The sequence below is a fragment of the Mytilus trossulus genome, chromosome 3, assembly GCF_036588685.1.
Source record: "Mytilus trossulus isolate FHL-02 chromosome 3, PNRI_Mtr1.1.1.hap1, whole genome shotgun sequence".
Taxonomy (NCBI): domain Eukaryota; kingdom Metazoa; phylum Mollusca; class Bivalvia; order Mytilida; family Mytilidae; genus Mytilus; species Mytilus trossulus.
Genome location: NC_086375.1, coordinates 50,517,039 through 50,537,231, shown reverse-complemented (window position 1 = coordinate 50,537,231; position 20,193 = coordinate 50,517,039). Strand labels below are relative to the sequence as shown.

General features: G+C 32.7%; 2 protein-coding genes across 2 annotated transcripts in view; one reads left to right on the top strand and one right to left on the bottom strand.

Annotated features, from left to right (window-relative positions):
- LOC134711756 (CD109 antigen-like) overlaps window positions 1-20,193 on the top strand; it is a 53,578-nt gene that overhangs the window by 11,218 nt on the left and 22,167 nt on the right. Inside the window, exons 5-13 of the mRNA XM_063572612.1 lie at window positions 486-556; window positions 2,648-2,773; window positions 4,089-4,128; window positions 5,090-5,174; window positions 15,430-15,520; window positions 16,524-16,736; window positions 18,848-19,057; window positions 19,190-19,297; window positions 19,940-20,002. Coding sequence (XP_063428682.1) covers window positions 486-556; window positions 2,648-2,773; window positions 4,089-4,128; window positions 5,090-5,174; window positions 15,430-15,520; window positions 16,524-16,736; window positions 18,848-19,057; window positions 19,190-19,297; window positions 19,940-20,002 — 1,007 coding nt within the window. The remainder of the gene's footprint in view (window positions 1-485; window positions 557-2,647; window positions 2,774-4,088; window positions 4,129-5,089; window positions 5,175-15,429; window positions 15,521-16,523; window positions 16,737-18,847; window positions 19,058-19,189; window positions 19,298-19,939; window positions 20,003-20,193) is intronic.
- On the bottom strand, window positions 8,985-13,775 carry LOC134709513 (uncharacterized). The gene is made up of 2 exons (XM_063569674.1): window positions 13,546-13,775; window positions 8,985-12,148 (listed from the first exon to the last, which is right to left on the bottom strand). The coding sequence occupies exon 2, from the start codon at window positions 12,146-12,148 to the stop codon at window positions 10,958-10,960; it is 1,191 nt and encodes a 396-aa protein (XP_063425744.1). The 5' UTR covers window positions 13,546-13,775; the 3' UTR covers window positions 8,985-10,957.

Genomic DNA, 20,193 nt, shown 5'->3' with positions numbered 1-20,193 from the left:
GTGAAATTTAGCCTAGACGCCATCTTATTAACTTTCGAGTTGACCTTCTATGACCATATAAACAATGTAAACATAAACAAAAATATAAATAGATTAAGCAACTTGTGCAATTTGATTTTTATAGGTCTGTCAAATTTTGTATGATAGATTTAAAATTTATGTGTATCGTCGTTTTTTCCTTTGTAAGAACGATTTTTAGTGGATCGAATCAATCATTCAAATTATTTCACTTTCAATGTTAACATTATTTTCGTTTAAATAACCGTACACGGACAATGCATGCGATATTCTATCTCTTTCTACGGGATTGAATTGGACCTCACATGAATACGGATTTAATGAGGTTGACTTATTTACATGCTAGTGAATAAGTCATTATCATTTTTTATTAGCATAATTTGACAAAATTGAACCATTTTATATATCTCGTAGCTAGTGCCCCTTTAACATAAGCAAATAACAAATTAAGAACTTTAATTTTTCAGTACAGTTTAGAGCTTTTGGAGTTAAACCATCACTGAATGTCATTAAAGCTCCTATTGATGTGATTATTTTTGTAAGTAAACACTTTGATATCATTAACTTTTAATATATAATTGGACTTTATTGAAGTGACTAATTAGTATATACGTTGTGTACAATATGTAAGTTTGTACAAATTATAATTTGTACAGGTTTTTTGTACAATTTATAATTGTTTTGACACATACCTTCTTGTACCAGGTGATACAGGTTTGTCTATTTAAATGTACCAGTTAAATGTTTTAAATTCAAATTTATATACTTCAACCTAACATTTAATGCAATTTTTCTTGTCCTCAAACTGGAAATAAGGATACTTGAATGGTTGAAATTTTAATTTTTATTTTTCTACTTATACTGTACTCATAGCCATAAAAACTTTTTTTCGTGGTCTTTTAATGCTTGTTGTGTCAATACTTAGTATTAGACTGTATCATGTAGTTATGAAAATATGACAGAAATATGCGAAACACAAGAATGAGTGCTTGCATCATCCATTTGTGTTAAGCATATGATTAAACACTCACAACTCTTACAAACAATCTTTAAAAATTATAATTTGTACAACATTACAACTTGTGCACAACATATGTATATAAAATTATATAAAAGTATAATAAAATACTTTAGAGTTATTGTTATATTTAGGTACCTGTATTTTACAGTACTTGATTTGTACTTGAAATTAAAGTACTACCAATTTTTGGTAGCAAGGTTAACATTTTCAGCATTTTTAAAGTTTTTATTTTTCAAATCTCAAAAAAAGGGGGACGAAAGATACCAAAGGGACAGTCAAACTCGTAAATCTAAAAACAAACTGACAACGCCATGGCTAAAAATGAAAAAGACAAACAGAAAAACAACAGTACACATGACACAACATAGAAAACTAAAGAATAAACAACACGAACCCCATCAAAAACAAGGGGTGATCTCAGGTGCTCCGGAAGGGTAAGCAGATCCTGCTCCACATGCATAAAAAGTTATGATGTTCAAACATGGAATACTGTGATGATTGTTGGTATCATGTTTGTACCAATATTTGAAGTACAAATCAAGTACTGGAAAATACAAGAACATCTAACAAAACCTTTGAATAGACTTATTAAGAAGGGTTTTAGTTACGATACTGTTGTCAGGTCATTAAAGATTGCATATTTTGGCATTAATATTGATTCACTCATAGGGTTTTGCATCGGAACTAAACACATTTATTCAAAACACAGTTGTTGGCATGACACAGCTTATGTTCTTCTCATATATGTTATGATGGTATGATACTAAACCCCTAACGGGAAGGATTTTGCCTGATGTTCATATAATGAAATCATAATCTTTCAGTCAGTTTATTTGAAGTCTAGAGCTGGAACGTCAGTTAACTGCTAGTAGTCTGCTGATATTTATGTATTATTGTCATTTTGTTTATTTTCTTTGGTTACATCTTCTGACATCAGACTCGGACTTCTCTTGAACTTAATTTTAATGTGGTATTGTTATGCGGATACATTTTTTTGCATTGGCTAGAGGTATAGGGGAGGGTTGAGATATCACAAACATGTTTAACCCCGCCGCATGTTTGGGCCTGTCCCAAGTCAGGAGCCTCTGGCCTTTGTTAGTCTTGTATTATTTTAATTTTAGTTTCTTGTGTACAATACGGAAATTAGTATGGCGTTCATTATCCCCGAACTAGTATATATTTGTTTAGGGGCCTGATGAAGGACGCCTCCGGGTGCGGGAATTTCTCGCTACATTGAAGACCTATTGGTGACCTTCTGCTGTTGTTTTTTTCTATGGTCGGGTTGTTGTCTCTTTGACACATTCCCCATTTCCATCTCAATTTTACCTAAATATTACAATAATTTTGAGGTGAAGAAATAGTACTAAATATTTAAAGTAAATATTCAGTACTACAGATTTTAAGTACAGAAATAGCACCTATGCAAAGGTAGCTGTGTAAGAAACACGAACTTCTAATCATAGCAATATTTTTGTGTATGTTTTCATAATTGTTATACACATGCAGGATATTGAATCCTTTTTACTGAAATATTTGGGTTCTAAGAGAACTTGTTTCTTACATGTACAACAATAACAGAGTTTAGTTATTGTATGGATATTTTTGTAGGATCCTCTAAGAAATAGAGTCAAACAATATATGAAATTACAAGAGGAATATGGCGTCGTATCTGGTTTCTTACAATTATCACCGGAAACACGTCTTGGTAGTTGGACTATAGAAATGAACCAGCTGGTACGTAATACTCTACATGTTTTAAAAGTAGCAATATTGATAAATTGTGGGATACAAATGGAATCTTGTATATAAAATATATGAATGGAGAATAGAAATGGGGACGGGGTCAAAGAGACAACAAACCGACCAAAGACTAAAAAACCCACCGAAGGCCATTTTATATGTTCGTAAATGAAAATAAAGTTTGTTAATATTGTCTGTCCGACGTTCTTTTCAGCAGCAAGGCTCAAACTAAATATTTGAATGCCAATGACGTGTAGAACCATATGATCAGAAAGAACTAAGCAGAAATAGTATAGAAGTAGATAGTAGATGTTTTTGTTTCCTGTTAAATTGTTCCCTTTAAAATTGTTATACGATGATGACTGATGTACCCATATTTTGACTATTTTATTAATTGAGACTGTTTATTTAACGCATCATGTAAATGTAGCGGAATTTGATGAGACTGTTATTAAAGTGAGAGGGTTAGCGCTAAAGAACCAGGTTTAATCCACCATTTTCTACATTTGAAAATACCTGTACCAAGTCAGGAATATGACAGTTCTTGTCCATTCGTTTTTGATGCGTTTTGCTATTTGATTTTGCCATGTGATTATGGACTTTCCAAATTAATTTTCCTCTGTGTTCAGTATTTTTGTGATTTTACTTTATACTTATCTAAATTCAACTTTATCTTAGCACATGAACAGCTATATGACCAATGAACTTAACATTAGTCAAATTATGAAAAAAAAGTGGAAAGATTATTCGTAGAGTTTTTATATAATATAAAAAAGAAGATGTGGTATGATTGCCAAAGAGACAACTATCCACAAAAGACCAAAATGACACAAACACTAACAACTATAGGTCATCGTACGGCCTTCAACAATGAGCAAAGCCCATACCGCAAAGTCAGCTTTAAAAGGCTCCGATAAGACAATGTAAAACAATTCAAACGAGAAAACAAACGGCCTTATTTATGTAAATTAAATGAACGAAAAACAACTATGTAACACATAAATAAACGACAACCACTATCTAAGAGCTAGAATTTATTAGTTACATTAACATACTTGTATAAAGATATATTTTATAACCGGTTTATAAAAATAATAAAAAGATATGCAATCATAATTACATATAAAGGTTAAAATTTTGCACCAGACTCCAGAATTTTGCAACAAAAGTATGCATCTTAGAATAAAACGACATGTACAATGAAATGGAACAAATGTCTGTTCCTTTTTTCAAATAAATCATATTTAGCACATAAATAAGTTATATTCTAATTTTGTTAGAAAATATGAAGGCATATATTTTGAAACAGGGACAAACCAAAAGAGTAAACATCGAAGTGAAAGAATACGGTAATTGATAATGTTGCCATTACTTTATTATATTATTTTTTTATTTGCTAGATATACTTGAGAATTATTTACCACGAAAACTTACAACTCTATCATTTTAAGATGTTTATTGAATCGAAACCATTATAAACAAAAAAATTAACAGCAGGCAATTTTCCGGGTATTTATTTCACACCTTTATTGGTCAATTTCAAAATGTTATTCTCCTTAAAATCGCGGGCATACTTTCTAAAAATTTTGTAATGAGGTAACGAGTTTAGATTGTTACAACTACACGACAATTTTAAAAGATGATGACTATTTAATATTTTCGAATGAACATGAAGAACATTAGAATTCAAAATAAAAATGCTGTCTTAATAGGGCTTTTACTTATTGTGGCTATCTATATACAGTTGTATTTTAAAAGAACATATGTATTCCCATATCCACATTTTTAGTTTCGACTGAGATGCTTTTTACCTTTTTCTTTGAAATTGTGGGCAACCACCTATCTGGCAGACTGCATGCACTTTTTGTTCATATTTGTTACGGTTTCTTAACTTTCCGAGCTACTTAAATGTAATATTTTTTATTGATAATTTCTAAAGGATATCATTGCAATCTTATATTAATATGTTCTAATATCTTTAAATGCTCATGAACATATCTGTTTGGCATTGTGCATCATATTAACGATGTATATTTTGTACAAATTCAATTCGAATTCGAAGCAACAAAGGGCCGAAAATTCATTTTAACATGGTACAAAAATGTTTACCCTGATGTCTTGAATATGATATTAAACAATGTTGCTATAGTTTTAATCATATCCTCATAGGTCAATCTACCAGGCTAAATTAGCAAAGCTTTTCACCAAATCAATTATTTAACAAAATATATGTGATCATGGTAATTGTACTGATAAGAACAATTGCCTTTTATGCGACAACAAGATTAACTTTGCAATATAATATTACAGTGTTACCAAAATTTAACGTTCGAGTGTCGGTGCCTGGATTAAAATATGTACAAGATGATTTTGTTACCGTGCGAGTAACAGCAGCGTAAGTACTACTTATATAATTTAAGAATGTATTCTCATATATCTATACTCAGGGCGTTGTAGACCCGACATATTGAACAGATAATATACTTCTTTTTGATTATTTATTATGATTCAACCAATCAAATGTCTTTCCTTTTTTTTAAGTTGAATTGCTGTTTCCCTTATTGATATACATGAATCCTCCTCAATTCCAAATTTGATAAAGAATTGAACAACATTTAAAGTGCAATTATGTTATAAATATGCAAATATACCAGTCTAGTTTGCTCCGAATTCCAGCTAATGTGTTATAGTTCGTGCATTGTGTACACAACATTCTAGCAGCGTCTGCATTATTGTAGTATATACATTTTTTTAATTAATGCAATATTGAAGGGCTTGCATTTCCTATCATGATTTACTTATAAAATGTCAGTTCCTATGGCTTTATGATGTATAAATATGAATTTCGAGCAAAGGTCAAAATCTAAAACGTCCACTTAACTATGACCTTGACCTCAATTTCAAGGTCATAGACTAAACATCTCAAATCAAAAGACATTAGTTCCTTAATATGTATGGTTCAAGAGTAATATCACTTTACGCATAATTTTGAATATAAGAGGGGCGAAAACTGCCATTTATTGTCTACGCACCCTTGCAACCAAAATGTTTAAGTTATGACATGTCGCAACTAATAATTTAGTAAAAAATATTGGTCGCTATCTTATAAGGTTAATGAAAATAAGTGAAAATAAGCCAAAATCAAAATTTAGAATTTGACCTTGACCTTTGATCTTGACCTATTTTTCATTTTTTTGGACCAAGGATCTTAAATCAAAAGACCCTAGGTCTCTATCACTCATGCCCGCGTCACACTGTCCCGATTTTTATATACGATGGACACCCGAATGCGAAAATTGTAAGTTCGTACGAAGTTGGTCCCGATCTGGTGAAAATACCAAAAAGTGACCGAAGCAAGTACGATGAATAACGAAGTCTATACGATGGTGCCGAAATTATATACGATAGCAAAAGATGGACATACGAAGGTTAATCGAAGACGGGTATTTAAGCTTCATATCTCAGCCGAAGCCTAAACGATGGATCAAGAAGGCTACACGATGGATTACGATGATGGCGCGATGGCCATACGATGTATGAAAGACGTCGTGTACAGCTTACGATGAATTTAAATTATATGCCGAAGGCATCACGCGTTTTAAATTTCGACAACATATCGTTTATGTACAAGTCTGCCATGCATGGCGGGAAATTGATCTTTTTGTCTTATTCTTATAAAACTTAGTTTATTATCCCCTCGGGTTCTACATGTAAGTTGCGTGTAGATAAAATTGTTATGGACACTCTAGAACCAAAATGCTCAAAACTTGGTATAGTGTTACTCGTTAAGAATATCTTAAGCGTTAGTGACTTTAAAGATTAAAGGTCAAGGTCACAGTGGCAGTTGTTATACAAGGCAATATCACTCTTGTGGACACTCTAAAAGCCATATGCTTCAAAAGATTTTAACCACATTTGGTATATTTTTACTCCTTGTAATGATCTGACATTTTTTACGTTCAAGGCCAAAGGTCAAGGTCATGTAGATGGACTTGTTTTTTCTCTTGAAATAGCATAATACACAGGAAATTGGTTGCTAATTTTTTTACCTGCTGGTTCTATAGACAATATTAAAGTTTTTTCCAGTTACTGAATGGTTTGGTTGATTTCTAAAAAGAATAGTATATGTATCAAATATGCATATTCAATTTACCATTTTTGTCAGTTAAATTTTTCTTCTTGTCCAAATAAAGACATGAAAATGGAAACCAAGGATGCGAGTTCATTTGCAGAATATCTAACTCAAGATTTGTGAAAAAGGTCATTTATTTAGAATATCATAAAGCATTATATAACTGACAGTAATGGACAATTATGTCATCAAACAAAACTGAATAAATGACAACAATTGCAAAGGTGGGGAATAAATACCGCCACTCATTAATAAAAATATAAAAAAAAAAATAATTACAAAACATAAACAAACAACTATATACAATCAACATAGATATGATAGAATAATAATTTTAAAAAAAAGAGGGTGTAGGTGGGTGGGAAATTGAAAAACTTTTCTGGCAAAACAAAAATAGTGTCTAGTAGCATTCAGTGCAATTGCGATAGTGCGGGCGCAACTTGACTCTTGTTGAAAGTTAGCATGCACTTTAACCTCATTGGTCAATTAAAATATTTGTGGCCAATGATAATTAGTATTGACCCTGATCATGCCATGACCATGCTGACCTTGACTGCCTGTAATTGAAACTTGCATAATTCTTAGACAAAGACCATGGAAAATTTCGGTTTCTTATTACACCATTGATAAGAAATAAAACCTACACAAGTAGAAACAGAAGCCCACAAAGCTAAAAATTAGTGTATAAAAATTTACTGCCAAAAACGTTTTTATTAGCATAAAACTTATTTTTTTGTCAGTTAAATTTTTCTTCTTGTCCAAATAAAGACATGAAAATGGAAACCAAGGATGCGAGTTCATTTGCAGAATATCTAACTCAAGATTTGTGAAAAGGGTCATTTATTCAGAATATCATAAAGCATTATATAACTGACAGTAATGGACAATTATGTCATCAAACAAAACTGAATAAATGACAACAATTGCAAAGGTGGGGAATAAATACCGCCATGAACCCCAAGTCCCTGAATTGGGGAGACCGCCACCCGAGACATCCTTGGAGACTACTTTTTATGACACAAGGGGGAAAAAAAATATATCATTCACTCAAAACATTAGCATAAATAACAAAATTAGGTAGAGCAAGCCCTGTTGACCTCTACCGTAACTGTTTGGCCAGTAGAAATGCCAATGTAAAGCAAACCCTTTTGACCTTTACATTCCCATGTCATACTGTTTGAAGTTCATCCTATTACCAACATTAAAGTAAATTAAATGTGTAAGGTACGCAGAGTGTTATATAATCAAAGACAAATTACATAGTTATATATAAAAATTAGCAAAAATGAAGAACAAAAATACAATACAAATATATTTACATATCATTTTTCAAACATTATTAAACAATGGATTGAGCAAGCCCTGTTGACCTCTATCCATATTGACATAAAAGTCTACTCTAAAAAACGCAATGATGCAATTTAAAGAAAAGAATAAAAAAGGTAGAGCAAGCCCTGTTGACCTCTACCAGCTTAATTAATACATAATGGAAAAATATAATTTATTTGGCAGAGCAAGCCCTGTTGACCTCTGTCAAATCATACTAAAAAAATATCCATTCGAATGTAATTTTGCAATGCATTTGATTTCCATCTCCCCATTTGTTGTATAACAGATAAAGATGTACCTTTAGCTGCTTCACTTGTTGCAGCGCCTATTCTAAAACTATGACCCTTGTAAAGCTCTGGGCTTAAACCTATGAAAATTAACAGGGACTTCAAAGAGGAATTAAAATAAGTGTATGATACTGGTGTACCACAAAGAAATTGAAAAAGGGGACCTGACTTGTGTTTTGTCACCTTTATATAATCCATCATTGTTTGTACAGGGCAAAACCTATTACCAACGTTTCGAGTAATTAAAATCGTCTTGGGACGCAAGTCGCTATGTTTATAAAATGTTATTGTGACAGTCATATTTATTGGGACCTGATTTTTATAACCCACAGAAATGTCTGACAACTGTAAAACTTTGTTAATTTCATTTTTGTTTTTAACAGCAATTTCTCCTATCCTGAGGAAACAATGAAAAGCCAAGGACATCATTGCCTTTAAAAGGAACTGATTGAACTGATCCCGTATAACATGGGAAACCGCTTACAATAATTTTGATAATATCTCTTTTGTAATGGGTAATATGGTGTCACAGGAACTTCTCAAATTTTGTGCTCCCTTGATAATCTTTCTTATTAAAAAAGAATTTGTAGGATCAGGCAAACATTTTAACTTGTGAACATAACTTATAGCAGAAACATAAGATGCTATTGTAGATGGTTTATAATTTTGCAGAAACAGAAAGCTAATAAAATGAGACACCATCATGTGCGTAGATGGATAAGCCTGTGATAAAGGAAAATGTTCCTTACAGAACTGTTCGTATGATTTTAACATTCTATTATAAGAAGCTCTTGAAGCCGTTGATAGTGAAGCTTGCAATAATTTTCTCGTCATAGATTCAAAAGATGCTGTGGCACTGAAACTGGAGTTGAACTTAACCAAGGAGCTATATGATGGGCTTTCTGAAAAGAAAAACGAGACAACAAGTCACAGACTACATTTGTCTTACCCGCAATATGCTTTGCTTTGAAATGAATATTAAACTTCAGCGATGCTAAAACTAACCTGCGTACCAATTTCATTAAAATTTTATCTCGTGATGAAGTTTTATTAATGATATCAGCAACCCGCCTGATTATCAGTCAAAAACAATACTTTATGATTTGACAATGAATATCCCCATATTTCCACAGCAAGAACAATAGGAAACAACTCCTTTATTGTAATGTGTAATTGAAGCATATTTTGAGGCCATTCTCCTGCAAACCAAGTACTACCAAAAACAGCAGCATATCCCCCATGAACCCCAGCTGCATCTGAATACAATTTTAATGATTCGGAAGACACCCATTTTTGAAACAAAAAACAGGACTTCCCATTGTAATTAGATATAAAATCAAACCATGCCCTCAAATCGGCTCTCGATTCTGAATTTAGTGTAATTCTATAATGAGGACATGAATGGCCTATTGTTAGATCAAATAACCTTCTCAGAAATGCTCGTCCTGGAACTACAACACTACAGGCAAAATTCAATAAACCTAAAAGAGACTGTAATTCTCGAAGAATAACTTTCTTTTTTAACTTAAATATGTTAAGGAGACCCAAAATTTTTGCTATTTTATCTTTTGGTAATCGAGCTACCATAGCCCTAGAATCAATCTCAATGCCATAGATAGTTATGCATGTTGTAGGTAATTGATTTTTTTTCATCTTTTATAGGAACACCTAAAGTTTTTGATAAAGTTAAAAATGTGTTAAGTGCTACAGAACACTTGTTAGTATTTGCTTCCCCTACAAAAAAGAAATCATCTAGCAAATGTGAAACACCTCTTATTTGAAATTTGCCATTCAAAATCCACTGAAGAGCAGAGGAAAAATTTTCAAAAAGTTGACAAGAAGAAGAGGCCCCCATGGGGAGGGCTGCATCATGATAAAATTTATCCTCCCATTTAAAGCCTAATAAATGGTATTCTGAAAAATGCACAGGAATTAGACGAAACGCATCTTCAACATCGGCCTTACTCATTTCACAGTTGAAACCGTGTTCTTGAACAAGTTCTTAGACAGTTTCAATATTTTGATATGAAACTGAAGTGTATTCAGGTGGGGTCCAAATATTGACAGAGTCCCCCTTTGGAAAAGATAGGTCATGAATTAAACGGAAAGACCCACTTTCTTTTTTAGGTATTAGACCCAAGGGAGAACAGATAAATTTTTCAAAGGGTGGTTCATTAAAAGGTCCTTTTATTCTGCCTTTCATAATTTCCTTATTTAATTTGAGGTTGACTGCGTCAGGATTTTCTCTTGCACTTTTATGGTTGGAAGGAAATTTGTCCACTTTTTTATCAAGCAAAGAATTTATTTTAAAGCCAGATGTAAAACCCTGTATTAAATTTAATTTCATTGATTTGTCATATCCTTTGAGGAAATTTTTTAATTTATTTACTTTTATTGGTGTTGGTAGACTTGTGGGTTGTAAGCCACTCTTTACATGAGACTGTGGCATGTTTTTTTATCACATTGCAAACATTGGTGCTTATGTTTGCAGTTGTCACTGGAGCAGCCACCTGTTCTACAGTAGGTCCAGCAGTAACCAGGTGGGAATTGACTGCTTTGTTGCTGAACCCGCCGTTGAAAGGGAGGACCTCCACTTTGTTTGACTTGTTTATTATTTGATGCATTGTTACCAGTATTAGTATTTGAACGATTGAAATGATCATAAAAGGCAGTGCGCCAAAGATCATCATTTACAACTGCCCAATCAAATTTCATCACTCTGCGTACCTTTCTAAACGTTTCATCATAAGATTTTGCCATGTTAAACCCAAATTGCTTTGACATCGCTCTAACATTATATGTATATTTAATAAGACTTAAAATATGTTCTGGATGGTTCACATAATAAATAGACATATAAATATCAAAAGCTGCAGTCCACTGATGGATTGAAAATATCTGCTTTGGATTTGCGTATGTAGAAATTTTTACTGCTTTCGATTTGAAAAGAACATCATCATCTTCATCTTCATTAAAATTTGGAGAAAGGGTAACAAAATCAACGTAACTATCGGACATTATGTCTTTCCTAATGTTTTCACTGACATTAAAACCCAAAGGTAAAGTATTTCGAATTAGATAACTTGCTGTCTGCCCTATAGACGAATTGTCAATACCTAATGCTTGGTCTTCTTGTGTTGTTGGGCTACTGTCTGTGAAGTACCCAGCCACTGATAGGTCTGACGTCACAGGTGGTACCAATGAATAATGGACGGTATTTGTTGATGAAGACGGCAATGTATGCTGACTCTCTGTCTGGTTATTAGTGCCGGAAACTGCTTCCTGTGTTGCCCTAGAGCGCATACCACACACACTTGACAATCGGTCATCTGATAGTCTGACTCCACTGCTGTCAGTTAGGTGTAAACCAGCTCCTTTCAACTGAGTGATCATAGCTGCAGCTATTTCATCTGCTGTTGGCTGTGCTGTTGTACTTGCAATGTTCATCACCGGAGCTGTTGATGGAGTTGGACCAATGTTTCGGACCCGTTTTCGCCCTCTTGATGAATTACTGGTAGTAGTTTCCTCAGGTGGCAATACCACGGGATCTATGACAAGGTCCCTGTCTGTGAGGTCGGAAGGAGCAGCTCTTCTTTTGGATCTAGCTCTTTGTTTAGGCATCTTTAAAGTAAACAAAAATAATTCTTGAATACTTGATAATGCGTTTTAAATATAAAATAACATAAAAAAAAAATTACGCATACATGTATATCACTTAAATAATACTAAATAATTCAATGATAATTGTTCATACAAAAAGTTCACACAACGAATAATGTGGCACACAACATGCAATATTATATGTCAACTACATTGTAACCATACATGATAATAACAATGAAAGAGTATGGTACATGTAAAACAGTATGTAAATAAAACCAGTGTAATCTGATACATAAATGCACTATGAATATCAGAACAATAACCATAATGATGGTTAACCATGTTTGTATAATGATACAAATATAACCATATAACCAGTGCAAATTGATACCATTTTACAAAATTGCACTGACATATATGATAACCATAGCCATAATGATGGCAAAATAAGCATGTGTATAATAATACATTTGTGTGCCACACCAATTCATTATTGGATAAATTAAACAAGAGCAGTGGATTGTCTGCACAATTTGTATATAATTTTATACTAATTAAAGCATCATTAAATGACCGATGCACAAGTTTCATGAATAACAAAACAATGATGTACATGTACAGATAATAGCATACTATGACTTAGCTTTTTATTAATTATAAGTAAACTATGTAAACGTCCCGTTAGATATCTCTTTTTCAGTTTGATTTTTTATTACTAAAAATTATTTCATACGATTTGCACTACCGACAGCTGCACGAATACTTTTAGCATAGATGTGCATACCTTCACCATTTAGATGAACTTTATCTGACAACAAAGCTTTCATGTTTTTCCACAGGCCCCGATGTTTCCAAAAAGTAATATTTGTACGTGATTTCAAAGATGAAAACATTGCCTGATTCACTTTGTTTACTTTGTTGTTATAGTCGGGACCCGACCTTTTGGAATACCTCGGCAGTAATTGTCCAACGATCACGTGACCTACACCATACACTGTAATTATGTAATCACAGAATGACGCGATATCTCGAGCCAATTTCTCAGGTTTCTCATCGCTTGTCAGGTCATTACCGCCAATTTGAATAAATACAGAATCTGGTTTAAATGTGTTAAAAACTTGCATAAATTCTGGTTTCTGAATGCATTTACGACCCGGACGCAATGTACTTCCACCGAAACCGGCAAATTGAACCTGGATTTCGGTACCATTGAATTCTTAATTGTATAGCCCTCCTGCACGATTCTCGTACAAAAATGATTCTAATCTGTGTACAAATGAATGACCAAATATTTAAACTCGATGAAACATAATAAACAAATTTAAGAAATTTTAATTTATAATATAAAATTAATACGAATATTTTGAAAATGAAACGAATATTTTGAATAAAAGAATATTTTAGATGGCTTTTACCTTCTGAACAAGTTCTGTGTATTCCTAAATACGTCCTTTCTGTACTAAATCGTCAGTTATCTTCTGTCCAAAATTGAATAAAGCCTCTTCAGGAACAAACTTGAAAAATTGAAAATCTTTACTTTTCTGGCAAAACAAAAATAGCGTCTAGTAGCATTCAGTGCAATTGCGATAGTGCGGGCGCAACTTGACTCTTGTTGAAAGTTAGCATGCACTTTAACCTCATTGGTCAATTAAAATATTTGTGGCCAATGATAATTAGTATTGACCCTGATCATGCCATGACCATGCTGACCTTGACTGCCTGTAATTGAAACTTGCATAATTCTTAGACAAAGACCATGGAAAATTTCGGTTTCTTATTACACCATTGATAAGAAATAAAACCTACACAAGTAGAAACAGAAGCCCACAAAGCTAAAAATTAGTGTATAAAAATTTACTGCCAAAAACGTTTTTATTAGCATAAAACTTATTTTTCTGCATATACAAATATTGTGTCCATATTTGCCCCCAATATGTTACATACGAGGGGATGCCACGTTTGGCATTGCCTTGTTTGAACTGTAAAATGTGTGCACTAGTCTGAATAATCACCCATAATTATGCTCATGTTTACTGATCTATCTTAAAGGTAAGGCAATGGGTTCGTTGATCCCTTTTATTCAAAAAGAGCTCTTTCCAGGAGAATATCATAATAATATAGACAAAAGGAAGGATGTGGGGAAAGCAACAAATGCGGCAAAATATGACATATAGAAAACAAAATGGTTATGGAGTAAACCTTCGTGTGTTAACAACCCAGACGATACATAAAAAGTCAGAATAATGAAGAAAAAGTTGGTTTCCCTATATACGTTTACCTGCAGTGTTGGTGTACGAGGCGCGTTTATGATTTTCCTTATGTTACTTGATATGAAAAATTGACAAAAAATAATATTTTACTTGTAAAAGTAAACCCTGAGCATGTAATAGCTGCTCTTCTTGTTCCATTTGAATTAATAGAAACAACGCTGTCGCCTTTCTTGTTCTCATAGAATCATATGATATGAGCTTTATGTTTTGTGGACGTCTTTCTTAACTGTCGTATAAGACTGACCAGTGCATATCGCGCATGGCACTTTAAATGTATTTTAGCGCGAAAATTAACTTACATTTATTGCCGTCGTAGTTCCATCTTGTCGCCTTCGTACTTTTATTCGATGGCAACACGACGGGACAACGAGGTCTTCACGAAGTCGTGTTGCCATCCGAAGACATTCGGGTAGCTTCGTTATTCATTCGTGTAGACATCGCAATGTTAAAACTGCCCGATGGAAACGATGGAAACACGAATGCAATACGATGTTCAAAGATGCATTCCCGGTGATATTACGATGGTGAGGATGGTGATACGAACTCAATACGAACCCTCAACATCGGACGCACCTTCGGGGATTTTTTAACATGTTAAAAAATTTAGATCACTTCCCGAAGTTGTCCCCGAAGGCTAGAAAAAGTGGCCAATGGTTCGACGATGGTAAAAGATGGCACTACGAATAGCCCGATCTGGATACGATCAGTCCCGATTTTGAAAATTTCCATAATCGTGTTGCCATCGGCGTAAAAATCGGGACAGTGTGACACGGGCATTATGGTTTACCTGTTAGAAATGCATATCACTTATATCATATACAAAAGGGGAGAGAACTCTCATATGGAGTCTCTAAATAGCTTCGGTCAAAATAAACAGCAAAGGAAAAAAATAAGGCAGAAGAAAAAAAAATGATATTCAGAACAAAACCAATAGGTCTTTATGAAAGACCTAATAATCAGAAGAAAAACAAAAGGTCTTTCCAAGAAAAGTGGAAAGACCTAATTAATACGACTTTTGTTTGTCTATAGATACACGTTTGGGAAGCCAGTAGAAGGATATGTGTTTCTCAACGTAACTCGTTCCTTTGGAAGTGATAGTTTTTATGAAAAGTATGAAAAGGTATTGTAAAGCCAGTAGAAGGATATGTGTTTCTCAACGTAACTCGTTCCTTTGGAAGTGATAGTTTTTATGAAAAGTATGAAAAGGTATTGTAAAGTTAACCATGTTTTGTTAATATGATATCATATTACATCACTGGACTTTATTTTTTTCAAATAAGGAACATATTCATCATTTGAATTTTTTTCTTTCGACGTTACACTGCAGATGTACTTTTCAACATCTGTTAAGGAATTTTTAGACGTTACCGCTCAGCCTGACCAATCAATTGATATAATAAAGCATAACAGATCATAAAACAAAGCATCAGTAGTATACCGCTGTTTGAAAGTCATACATCGGTTTAAAGAAAACAAATCTGGGTTATAAACTTAAACCGAGGGTAACACATATTTTGACTATTTTATTTATTGTGTCTGTTTACTTAACGCATCAATGTAAATATAACGGAATTTGATGAGACTGTCATTAAAGTGAGAGGGTTAGCGCTATAGAACCAGGTTAAATCCACCATTTCCTACATTTGAAAATGCCTGTACCAAGTCAGGAATATGGCAGTTCTTCCATTTGTTTTATTTGATTTTGCCATGTGATTATGGACTTTCCGTATTGATTTTCCTCTGGGTTCAGTATTTTGGTGATTTTACCTTTTATCAACTATAAGAGGAAAACAACGAAACAACAGAACACTAAAGAGCAACAACAAAAAAACGACAATGTATAAATGTTTATCTAAAAATCGGTGATTTGCAGAATGTTGCACAAATTAATATGAAATCAAATAAATGAATCGTCTGGGTCGATATATTTTATGCAAATTATCGAGGCATAGTTTTGAAACAGTAATTCTTTATATGATTTACTGACCATTCAATTGAGTAACTTGTTTAATTTACCATATATTTTCCAATGGGAATCAAAGATATTCATTTGTCTAATTTATTGAAATGTGAATCAAAATATATGTTAATTTCATGAACTAATATTATTATGTTTTTCAAAGATAAACGGACAGGTAGATATCAAAATTCCTATGTGGTCCCTTTATCCGGCGTTTGGAACTTACTACAGACTCTTCGTAAAAGTAAATGAAACGGTGACTGGAAAAGAAGCCAATGAAACAACAAATTTTCAACTATATACTCAAAAATTTAAAGTTGTTTTCTCACAGAGCATGCCAAATACCTTTAAACCTGGACTTAAATATACAATTATTGTAAGTACTAGATTCATATTTTAGATGTTAATCCACCATTTCCTACATTTGAAAATGCCTGTACCAAGTCAGGAATATGACAGTTCTTCCATTTGTTTTATTTGATTTTGCCATGTGATTATGGACTTTCCGAATTGATTTTCCTCTGAGTTCAGTATTTTGGTGATTTTACTTTTTATTAACTATAAGAGGAAAACAACGAAACAACAGAACACTAAAGAGCAACAAAAACAAACGACAATGTATAAATGTTTATCTAAAAATCGGTGATTTGCAGAATGTTGCACAAATTGAAATCAAATAAATGAATCGTCTGGGTCGATATATTTTATGCAAAAATTTAAAGTTGTTTTCTCACAGAGCATGCCAAATACCTTTAAACCTGGACTTAAATATACATTTTTTGTAAGTACTAGATTCATATTTTAGATGTTAATCCACCATTTCCTACATTTGAAAATGCCTGTACCAAGTCAGGAATATGACAGTTCTTCCATTTGTTTTACTTGATTTTGCCATGTGATTATGGACTTTCCGAATTGATTTTCCTCTGAGTTCAGTATTTTGGTGATTTTACTTTTTATTAACTATAAGAGGAAAACAACGAAACAACAGAACACTAAAGAGCAACAAAAACAAACGACAATGTATAAATGTTTATCTAAAAATCGGTGATTTGCAGAATGTTGCACAAATTGAAATCAAATAAATGAATCGTCTGGGTCGATATATTTTATGCAAAAATTTAAAGTTGTTTTCTCACAGAGCATGCCAAATACCTTTAAACCTGGACTTAAATATACATTTTTTGTAAGTACTAGATTCATATTTTAGATGTTAATCCACCATTTCCTACATTTGAAAATGCCTGTACCAAGTCAGGAATATGACAGTTCTTCCATTTGTATTACTTGATTTTGCCATGTGATTATGGACTTTCCGAATTGATTTTCCTCTGAGTTCAGTATTTTGGTGATTTTACTTTTTATTAACTATAAGAGGAAAACAACGAAACAACAGAACACTAAAGAGCAACAAAAACAAACGACAATGTATAAATGTTTATCTAAAAATCGGTGATTTGCAGAATGTTGCACAAAATGAAATCAAATAAATGAATCGTCTGGGTCGATATATTTTATGCAAAAATTTTAAGTTGTTTTCTCACAGAGCATGCCAAATACCTTTAAACTTGGACTTAAATATACAATTATTGTAAGAACTAGATTCATATTTTAGATGTTTATTAAACTTAAGTACTATAAATTAAATGCGTACATAATTTCTAGTATGGTAACTTGCTTTGTTGTTAAATCAAATGTAAAGTTTGTCTAGTATCACCTACATTACAACAAAATGTGTGTACCCTTCCTTATCAGCAATCATTCTGAAAGAAAAAAAACATTAAACGGAGAAAATTGAAAACAGTAAATGTTAAATGTTTCTGTAGAAGAGGAAGATAAATTTCATATACTATTGAATATACTTTCATTATCCCAGCAGCAAAGAACTATATATCTTTAGCTCTCAGCCGCAACTCCTTATACATTTATTTTTTTAAGGAAAAGTATAAAGAAAGAACAGTTATCTGAGTTGTCGTATGTATCAAGTTCAATGCGTAGGGTGTGGCCAAATAAGCCAACAAACATATACTGTTAAAGAATAATCTATACATTAGATTTTCACTTTTTTTAGTTTCTAAAATAAATAGAGGAATTAGTTGGTTAAAAGGAAGGGACGCGCAGTTTGTTCACATTAGATAGCCGATAGTCTGTCGAGACACATATCCAAATACATAACTTTTCAGCTGAAAAGAAACTCGAGATATATTTATTAGCATTTTATAGCAGTCTATGCTGTTAAGAAAAAAGAAAATGAATGCGACAAAGCCTTTGTAGACCATATCAGAGATACAATTTAAGTCAGTCAATTACAAATCAATAGATTGAAACGGAGGTATGGTATCAACGTCAATTTGCGATCAGCGATTGTGTGCCACCCCCCCCCCCCCCCCCCCCCCAACAAATCTGTAAAACATGTTTATATCGTATTGATATCAAAAGTAAAAACTTTTTTTGCTACATTTAACCAGTTTATTTTTTTTACTTTAGATGAGAATAGAAAAATCAGACGGAAGTAGCATTGAAACGCCAACGGGTACTGTCAGAATCATCATAACTTATGATTTTATCAACACGATCAACAAACGATCAACTAGAAAGACTAAAATCTTCTTTACAAAGAAAGTGGCTGTAGACAAGTCTGGAGTTGTAATTCAACAAGTTTTATTTCCTCCGCTTGCAGAGAATTGCAGAATTTATGTAAGAACAAAATTCTTCTAAAAATCATTGTCAAATAACCAATCATGGTATGACTTTGTTTTATAATTGAGATGAATAAAAACCAACAAAATATTCGTTAGAAGAAAATTATGTCTTTTTAAACATTTTCAGGTGGTATACAACGGGCGATATCTGAGTTCAAAGTATATATCAAAAGCAACCTCACCAAGCAATAAGTATATCCAGGTTAGAAAGAGGAGAGACCGGTCAATTGTACAGGTTTGTTGTGTTTATATACAAGCAAATGATATAATTAAATCAGTTTTATAATGCACTTATTAATTGAAGTGGATGTTAGACCACAACTATATAAATAAACTCATCATAGAAACTAGGACTACATTTTATATATACGCCAGACGCGCGTTTCGTCTACGAAAGACTCATCAGTGACGCTCGAATCCCAAAAAGTTGCATAAAAGAACATGCGAAGGTAACAGTCAGTGCATTATACAAGTGCTTAAACAATTAGCAAAGCCTCAAATCTAAGATCTTTCATATTTTTTAGTGAACAAAAAGAACATCAGACAAACAAATATAGGAAAACATGTATATTCAAGTATAAGTTGTTTCATTAAAAATTTCCTGAAAGATAGTATACATTGCTAGAGTTTCCAAATGGTGACAGATGAAGCATCGCTGCTCTCTTATACGTATTCACAATAACACAATTAATAATCAGGCGTCTACAAAAGGGTTTGCATTTTCAAAATTATCACTTTATCTATTGATATTATGAATTTAGTGTATTTACTAAAACAGTAATTCATTATTCAGCGGACGAGTGTGTGATATTTTTATAAACGTTAAATAAGACACAATATTATAATTGATAGTTTTTTCTTTGTCCACATGTTTTAGCTGGGACGAAAGTTACAGCTTACAGTTCAAGTTACAGAGAAAATACGTTCCTGTTACTACAAAGTAAGATACATATATATCTAAATAATGAAATGTAGTAGGATATCTTATGAGACAAATGTGAATAACTACAGCTAGGTTATCGTACATACTTTTATAATGAAAAAATATTTAATATGGGAAAAATTCTAGTGAGAATACCAATCACGGGATAACATGCACATGACTTGGATCGGGCATATTAAAAATAATGA